Source organism: Pristiophorus japonicus, chromosome 13 (assembly GCF_044704955.1).
Source record: "Pristiophorus japonicus isolate sPriJap1 chromosome 13, sPriJap1.hap1, whole genome shotgun sequence".
In the NCBI taxonomy this organism is placed as follows: domain Eukaryota; kingdom Metazoa; phylum Chordata; class Chondrichthyes; family Pristiophoridae; genus Pristiophorus; species Pristiophorus japonicus.
This window is the reverse complement of record NC_091989.1, coordinates 196,903,707-196,913,194: the sequence shown is the minus strand read 5'-3', so window position 1 is coordinate 196,913,194 and position 9,488 is coordinate 196,903,707. Positions and strand designations below refer to the sequence as shown.

The 9,488-nt window shown below is 47.0% G+C and overlaps 1 protein-coding gene across 1 annotated transcript in view; it reads right to left on the bottom strand.

The window, feature by feature from the left end:
- Nucleotides 1–1,379: 1,379 nt before the first annotated feature.
- The window catches only part of tat (tyrosine aminotransferase), an 81,761-nt gene continuing 73,652 nt past the window's right edge, over nt 1,380–9,488 (bottom strand). Inside the window, 2 exon segments of the mRNA XM_070896881.1 lie at nt 1,380–1,509; nt 1,512–1,617. Coding sequence (XP_070752982.1) covers nt 1,469–1,509; nt 1,512–1,617 — 147 coding nt within the window. The 3' untranslated portion in view covers nt 1,380–1,468.

Sequence of the window (9,488 nt, the reverse complement as noted above, 5' to 3'; positions counted from 1 at the left end):
TCAGGAAGCACTTCTTCACACAAAGGGTGGTGGGAATCTGGAACTCTCTCCCTTTGCGAGTGGGTATGCATGCACTTAGTCTATTGCTGTGAGGTTTTGGTGTAGGAAAGTATTAGATTTATCACAGCTTTGCTCAGAATTTGAACTGAAATCTCTCTCCTACTTTATCTATGTGGTCACAAGATCTTCTTGTATCTTCCAGCAGCAATATTCTCAGACCTGTAGCTATCCTCAGTTTGTATTGCTGTAATGGAAAAAATTCTGAAAAGTTTTTATACAGTTAGTCAGCAGTCTGGCGCAAATGCCCGTGAGGATCAGGTACCCGTACTCTTGTAGCTTGCTCAGTGGAGTTGGTGACACACAAGAGATCCATGATTCTGCCAATCCGTCTACATTGTGCGCACTATTCCAAGTGTCACACTGATTGTATGCTTCTATAGGAACTGGGCTGTAGCACAGAGGGGAGACTAACTGAATATCTTCGGGGGAGACAGTTATTCACCATCAAAGTCATTGTGTGACAGATTATTAGCAGTGTCAGCAATGAATCCAGGTCCGTGTGATGAAAACATTGGGACTGAAATTGCGGTCGGAGGCTTCCCACGGGCAATTGCCTCGGACCTGAAACATTTCTACAAATTTACCTGGCGGTCCGGGAGGAGCGTGGGATTCCGGTAGGGAGGCCTTCTCTTCCTGTGCTGCGGAACGCGCTCCCGCCTTCCTGGTTCCCATGCAGAAGGTGCAGTCATGTGTGACTGCTCAGCCAATCAGGTACAGTATTCCACAGCTTTCCCATTAATAGCAATGAGAACTCCGTATCTGTAAGTTCTCATTTCTATTAATGAGAAAAAAAAAACAAACACACTAAACACATATAATAAAAAATAAAAAACACACCTCATATAATTAAAATTAATTGAAATTAAAGTTAATAAATATCTTAGAGAAAAAAATGTTTTCTGAGTTTTTAAAAAGTTTTTTTAATTATGGTTAAAAATAAATGTAACATAGGGGGCAGGGTTTTAAAAAATAATATGTGTTTTTAAAATGTAATTTATTTATATTTTTGTATGTTTATAAACTCTTACACCTATAACAGTAGGTGATGCGCCAAGCTTGACAGATCAGAAAAGCCGGTTTTCAACGCATGCGCATTGTGCCCTGAAAACCGGCTTATGCGATGCCTTCCCGGGTCCGTACACACTCCGTACGGACCCGGGGAGGCCTGGATTTCCAGGCCAACCTCTAGACAGTGTCAGAGAGGTTGAAACCAGCCTTTAGTAAATCAGGGATTCACCAGTTCACACCCAGCAAGATCAGATTAAGTTTAATTGTGAATTACTCCGCATAAATAATAAATTAAACTTTGTACAGTCATTTTTAAATTATATTAGACATGAATTCAATAGTTCAGACTGAAGCACAGGCCTTGTTTCAATAGATGCCCAGCAAACCCTCCAACACACGATCACTTGTCACATTCGACATCGGACACGATGCAATTTTCCTGGGTTGGAAATGTTCCTCGCAGAACTCGCGAATGCGGTTACACGCCTCCAGCAGCAAGTCTTCCGGCACAGTCACCACCACTCTGAAGAAGTTGGAATACTCAAAGCACTGCAAGTAGAAGATGAGCAGTTAAACATTATGACTAAACATAGCTGCGCAGATTCCGGGAATCGGAGCAAAACCCGGGAGACACGGAGTCAGCGACCATCCTTTTCCAAGGGTTACCCTTGATATTCTGCAGATGTTGGGGCAGATATCGCGGAAAACCTCTCCCCTTTGTCTCCTTAAATGGTAAATGTCAGCTGTCACTGCCCAGAGTCCTTGCTCATTGCAATCGAGTCCTTGCTCATTGCAATCAAACAGCATCAAGTCCTCCAATACTCAGAGTTTTCCAATGGCAAGCTGCACCACACTGACCACTGGACGGATTATAAATCAAGAAATAATGGAGGCTTGTAAAAAAGGAACAGCAGTAATCATGGGCAATTTTAGCCTCATATTGATTGGACAAAGCAAATTGACCAGGGTAGCTTTGAGGAAGAATTCATAGAGTGTATCCGGGATAGTTTCCTTGAACAGTACGTTGCAGAACCAATCAGGGTGCAGGCTATCTTAGATCTGGTACTGTGTACTGAGACAGGATTAATAAACAATCTCCAAGTAAAGGATCCTCTAAGAATGAGTGACTATAGCATGGTTGAATTTCAAATTCAGTTGGAGGGTGAGAAAGTTGGATCTCAAACCAATGTCCTAAGCTTAAATAAAGAAGATTACAAAGATATGAAGGAAGAGTGGACTGGGAAAATAGATTAAAGGGCCCAAGTTTCCACAAGAAAAAAAACAGGCGCCCCTCGGAGCTGGGCGCCTGTTTTTCGCGCCTAAAACGGCGCCTAAAAAAATCCTCGGCCGACTTACAGGTCCTCTGGCCCTCGGCGCAGCCAGCAGGAGCTGTAGGGGGCGGAGCCAGGTCCCTGCGCTGAAAACAGTGCCGGGACCTCTGCACATGCGCGCTACAGTCGGCACGCAAGTGCAGTAGCTCCAGGCGCCGAACTGTGTGGGAGGGGCCCGAAGCAAGCAGCCCCTAGCCCTGGCCCAATGGCCTCACTGGGGCTGCGTGAATAAGGCTCCTCCCACAGCCAGCTCCTGTTCCCCCCCCCCCACCAGACCCGACACTCGCCCCCCCCCCGACCCGAGACCCGCTCCCCCCACCCCCCCGACCCGAGACCCGAACCCCGCTCCCCCAACCCGAGACCCGACAGCCGCTCCCCCCCCGCCCCGACCGAGACCCGACAGCCGTCCCTCCCCCCCCCGCCCCGACCGAGACCCGACAGCCGTCCCTCCCCCCCCCGCCCCGACCGAGACCCGACCCCCGCTCCCCCCCCCCGCCCCGACGAGACCCGACAGCCGCTCCCCGCCCCGACCCGAGACCCGACAGCCGTCCCTCCCCCCCCCGCCCCGACCGAGACCCGACCCCCGCTCCCCACCCCGACCCGACCCGAGACCCGACCCCCGCCCCGACACCTGCTCCCCGACACCCGCTCCCCCCCCCCCCGCCCCGACGAGACCCGATAGCCGACAGCCGTTCCCCGCCCCGACCCGAGACCCGACCCCCGCTCCCCCGACCCGACACCCGCTTCCCCCCCGAGACCCGACACCCGCTCCCCCCCCCCCACCCGACTCGACCCGACACCCGCTCCCCCGCCCCGCGCTCCCCCGCCCCGACCGGAGACCCGCTCCCCCCCCCCGACTGACCTGACCCGACCCGACCCGCGCTCCTGTTCCCCGACCCCCCCCCTCCTGTTCCCCCCCCCCCACACAGCTCTCTCCTCCCCCCCTCTCTCCCTCTCCCTCTTCCTCTCCCTCCCCCCCTCTCTCCCTCTCTCTCTCTCCCTCTCTCTCCCCCTCTCCCCCTCTCCCTCTCCCTCTCTCCCTCCCTCCCTCTCCCCCCTCCATCTCCCTCTCCCTCTCTCCCTCCCTCCCTCCCCCTACCTCCCCCTCCCTCCCTCTCCCTCTCCCTCCCTCCCCTCTCTCTCTCTCCCTTCTCTCTCCCTCCCCTCTCTCTCTCTCTCTCTCTCCCTCCCTCCCTCCCCCTCTCTCTCCCTCCCTCCCTCCCCCTCTCTCTCCCTCCCTCCCTCCCTCCCTCCCCCTCTCTCTCCCTCCCTCCCTCCCTCCCCCTCTCTCTCCCTCCCTCCCTCCCTCCCCCTCTCTCCCTCCCTCCCTCCCCCCCTCTCTCCCTCCCTCCCTCCCCCCCTGTCTCCCTCCCTCCCTCCCCCCCTCTCTCCCTCCCTCCCTCCCCCCTCTCTCCCTCCCTCCCTCTCTCCCTCCCTCCCTCCCCCTCTCTTTCCCTCCCTCCCTCTTTCCCTCCCTCCCTCCCTCTCTCCCTCCCTCCCCCCTCTCTCTCCCTCCCTCCCTCCCTCCCTCCCTCTCTCCCTCCCTCCCTCCCTCCCCCTCTCTCTCCCTCCCTCCCTCTCCCTCTCTCTCCCTCTCCCTCCCTCTCCCTCTCTCTCCCTCCCCCTCCCTCCCTCCCTCCCTCTCTCTCTCTCTCCCTCCCTCCCCCCTCCCCTCTCTCTCCCTCCCTCCCGCCCGCTCAGCGGCACGAACGGCTGCAGAATTCTCCCTGGCTGAAGCACTTTCACACAGGTAGGAAGATGGTTTATTTAATCTTTTCTTGGCTTATAAATGTTTATTCAGGTTGGATTTATTTGTATAATATTTGTAGAAGTATAAATAAGGATTTATTGTCGAACTTAATGAGTTCCCTTCCCCCCCTCCCCCCCACCTCATTCTATAATTTGTAACCTGCGCCTGATTTTTTAATGTGTAGAACAGGTTTTTTCTGTTCTACAAAAATCTTCACTGGCTCCATTCTACTTTAGTTTGGAGTACGTTTTCACTGTGGAAACTTTCAAATCAGGCGTCAGTGGCCGGACACGCCCCCTTTTGAAGAAAAAATTCTGTTCTAAACTAGAACTGTTCGACCTGACTAGAACTGCAGAAAAAAAAATGTGGAGAATTGCAATTTCTAAAATAGTCCGTTCTCCACCAGTTGCTCCTAAAAATCAGGCGCGAATCATGTGGAAACTTGGGCCCAAAGTGTGGGACAGTTGATGAGCAGTGGCAGACATTTAAGGAGATATTTCATAACTCGTAACAAAAATATATCCCAATGAGAAGGAAAGACTGTAAGAGAAGGGATAACCATCCATGGCTAACTAAGGAAATAAAGGATTGTATCAAATTGAAAACAAGGGCATACAATGTGGCCAAGATTAGTGGGAGGCCAGAGGATTGGGAAACTTTTAAAAGCCAACAAAGAACGACTAAAAAAATAATGGATAGGGAAGATGGTTTGTGAAAGTAAACTAGCACGAAATATAAAAACAGATAGTAAGAGTTTCTACAGGTACATAAAAAGGAAAAGAGTGGCTAAAGTAAATGTTGGTCCCCTAGAGGATGAAACTGGGGAATTAATAATGGGGAACAGGGAAATGGCAGAGACTTTGAACAAATATTTTGTATCGGTCTTCATGGTAGAAGACACTAAAAATATCCCAATAGTGGATAATCAAGGGGCTATAGGGAGGGAGGAACTTAATACAATCAGTAAAGAAGTAGCACTTGATAAAATAATGGGTCTAAAGGCAGATAAGTTCCCTGGACCTGATGGCTTACATCCTAGGGTCTTAAAAGAAGTGGCTGCAGAGATAGTGGATGCATTGGTTGTAATCTACCAAAATTCCCTGGATTCTGGGGAGGTCCCAGCGGATTGGAAAACTGCAAATGTAATGCCCCGATTTAAAAAAGGAGGCAGATAGAAAGCAGGAAACTATAGACCAGTTAGCCTGACATTTGTCATTGGGAAAATGCTGGAGTCTATTATTAAGGAAGCAGTAGCAGGACTTTTGAAAAAGCATAATTCAATCAAGCAGAGTGAGCATGGTTTTATGAAAGGGAAATCATGTTCGACAAATTTGCTGGCGTTCTTTGAGGATGTAACGAGCAGGGTGGAGAAGGAGGAACCAGTGGATGTGATGTATTTGGATTTCCAGAAGGCATTCGATAAGGTGCCACATAAAAGGTTATTGCGCAAGATAAAAGCTCACGGGGTTGGAGGTAATATATTAGCATGGATAGAGGATTGACTAACAAACAGAAAACAGAGAGTCAGCACAAATGGGTAATTTTCTGGTTGGCAGACAGTAACTAGTGGGGTGCCGCAGGGATTGGTGCCAGCCCCAACCACCCCTTCCCTCGATGAATGTCTGCCCCACCTGTGACAGGGTCTGTGGCTCTTGAATTGGACTGTTCAGCCACCAGAGAACTCACTTTGGGAGTGGAAGCAAGTCTTCCTCGATTCCGAGGGACTGCCTATGATGATGATGATGAACCAAGGTTCGATACAGGTTTAGCATATCTTCCCTACTTTTCAATTCTATACCTCTCGAAATAAACCCGAGTGCTTGGTTTGCTTTTTTACATGGCCTTGTTAACCTGTGTCGCAACTTTTAGTGATTTGTGTATTTGTACTCCGAGATCCTTTGGTTCCTCTACCCCACCTAGACTCGCACTGTCCATATAATAAGTGACCACCCTGTTCTTCCTACCAAAATGTAATACCTCACATTTATCTGTGTTGAACTTCATTTGCCAATTATATGCCCATTCTGCAAGTTTATTAATGTCCTCCTGTAATTTGTTGCAGTCCTCCTCAGTATTGACTATCTCCCAATTTGGTGTCATCCGCAAATTTAGAAATTGTGTTTTTAATTTCAAAGTCTAAATCATTAATGTAAATTGTGAACAACAGTGGTCCCAGCACTTATCCTTGTGGAACACCACTACCCACCTTCTGCCACTGTGAATAGCTACCTTTTACTCCTACTCTCTGCTTTCTGTCTTGAAGCCAGCTAGCTATCCATTCTGCTACTTGTCCCCTGACTCTGCATTCTCTGATCTTGTTCATCAGTCTAGTATGAGGTAACGTATCGAAGGCCTTTTGAAAATCTATATAAATTACATCTACTGCATTACCATTGTCTACTCTCTCTGTTACCTCTTCAAAACATTCAAAGAGGTTGGTCAAGCAAGACTTCCCCTTTTGAAATCCATGCTGACTATTCATTATTATAGTTTTAGTTTCTAGATGTTCTTCTATTTACTCCTTTAGGAGGGATTCCATTATTTTTCCTACCACCGATGTTAAGCTGACTGGTCTATAATTCCATGGACATGTTCTGTCCCCCTTCTTAAATATAGGTATTACGTTAGCTATCCGCGAGTCCTCTGGCACCACACCTTTTTCTAACGAATTATTAAATATGTGTAGTAATATCTCTGCTATCTCTTCCCTAGATTCTTTTAAAATGCGTGGATGCAATCCAGCCGGACCGGGGTTTTTATCCTCTTTGAATTTGATTAGTTTATTTAATATATCCCCTCTTTTTATTTTAAATGCACTTCTCTCATTACTAATCTCATCAACCAACGTCATGTTCATCTGTTCTATCTCCCTGGTAAATACTGAAGCAAAATAATTATTAAATATTTCTGCCATCTCTCTATCATTACCTGTGGTATTATCCTGTCTATCCCATAATGGCATTATTCCTATCCCAACCTTCTTTTTTTCTTGATGTGCCTGTAAAGTATTTCATTATTTTGTTTTATGTTCCTTGATAATTTAATTTCACAGTTCTTCTTTGCCTTCCTAATTGTTTTTTTTTCCTTCTCTCCTAATCTTTTTGTATTCTCCCTTATCATGCACTCCCCTGCTGTCTATGTACTTAATGTATGTCTCTTTCCTTACCCTCAATTGTTCCCTTATGGCTTTATTCATACATGGAGATTGTTCTTTCCTTTTAGCGGAATATATTGTTCATGCACTCTGCTGAACACCGTTTTAAATGTTTTCCATTGCTGTTCTACATTGTTTTTGCCAATATTTTTGACTATTTTATTTTCCCAAGTTCTATTCTCAGCCCCTCAAAATTAGCTTTTCTCCAATTTATTAACCTGGTTTTCATCATACTTATGTCCTTTTGAATTATTATCTTAAAGTATATTATATTATGGTTACTATTGCCTAGATGTTCCTCTACCTTTACTTCTCATCTGCTCTGGTTCATTCCCCATTACTATATCCAATAGCGAATCCTCCCTTGTTGGGCTTTTTACATATTGGGTTAGAAAGGGGTCCTGTACACATTGTAGGATCTCTATTCCCATTACCTACCTCGTCTGTCCAATTAATATCAAGGTAGTTAAACCCCCCATGATTATTATTCTATATTTTTTACTCATTTCCCTAATTTGTCTGCATGTTTCTTCCTCCATCTCCCTTCCACTATTAGGTGATCTGTAGACTACACCTATTAGTGTGATTGATCCTTTGTTATCTTTTATCTCTACCCATATGGATTCTATTTTGGTTTTGCTGATAGCTACGTCACTTTTTCCTACCGCCATTATGTCATCCCTAATAAGTACAGCTACTCCACCTCCCTTTTTTCCCTCTATTTTTGTCTAAATATGTTATGCCCTGCATTGTTTAATTCCCAGTCCTGTTTTTTCTGTAGGCATGTCTCAGTAATCTCTACTGTAATGTACGCACCTGTGAGTACGCTCACAGGTTTGTATTGTGCACTCCTCCCTTTAATCAGGGGGCACTTGATTATTTGTTTTCTACAAAAATAGTTGTAGAGCTGTTGCATTGTGAGTGGCTTAGCCAGTCACATGATGTTCACAAGACTCAATAAAATCCCAGTAAGTTGGGTCTAGGTCGTCCACGATGAGACATGCAGTTGTGAGCCGAGTGGATGAACTGGTAATGTGTAATGTGATAAACTTTTGTTAATAAACCAACTAGTTCTTAATAGCAATGTGTTGCTAGAATTCTTAAGCAAAGAACCCATGAAGCAAATACATTACACCTACTATGTCTGGTTCCTCACAACGCATGATTTCCTCCAGCTTCCCTGTTTTATTACGGACACTGTGTGAATTGCTGTACAGACAGTGTAACTCATTTTTAATAGGATTTCCTCTCACTTTATATGTTTAACCATCTTTTTAGACTCCTGTTCTATAACTCTATTTATTCCCTTGCCATCAATGTCCTCCCTTAATTTATTCTTTCCTATGTTCTCTTTTCTTGTTTTGTTTATATTTAGGCTGGTTACGTTTCTTGTAGATCCCTCCTCCCATCTTACTAGTTGAAAGGGTTTTCCACCTCCCTATTTAACCTTTGTGCTAGGCCACAGGTCCCATGAGGGTTCAGGTGGAGCTCCTTCCTGTCCCTGAACTGGTGCCAGTGTAATAATGGTCCTGATTGAGAGCCTAACTCCTGATACTCTTTCACCAGGAACTCCTCCCTGTTCCTACCTAGGTTGTTTGTTCCAGCATGGATTACAACAACTGGATTTACCCCCTCCCTTTCCAGCCGCCATGGGATATCTCTTACCCTGGCACCAGGTAGGCAACACACCCTTCGGTATTCTCGAACTTGGCTGCAGAGGACGCTATCTATTCCCCTAATTATAGAGTCCCCTATCCCTACCACATTTCTATTCAGCTCTTTCTTCCCCTGCCCCCCCCCCCCCCCCCACCCCCGGACAGCCTTCTGAGCCTTGGTCTGCATTGTGGCTGTCCTCCCCGCAGTCTTTCTCCTTGTCCTCACAGGTAGCGAGTACATCGTACCTGTTGGACAGGACCAGTATCTGTGGGACCTCCTTCTCAAACTCTCATAAATCCTCGCTACCCGCCTCCCTAACAGTCACATCCTTCCTTTCCCGAACCTGTGCTTTCCTCTGGGGTGTGACTGTATTCTGGATAAAACTGTCCAGAAATTTCTCCCCCTCCCTTATGTGTCGGAGTGTCTTCAACTCACACTCCAGCTCAATGGCTCTGAGCCGGAGAGATATGAGATGGAGACATCTCCTGCAGACGTGTTTGCTCGGGACAGTCTCACTGTCCACAAACTC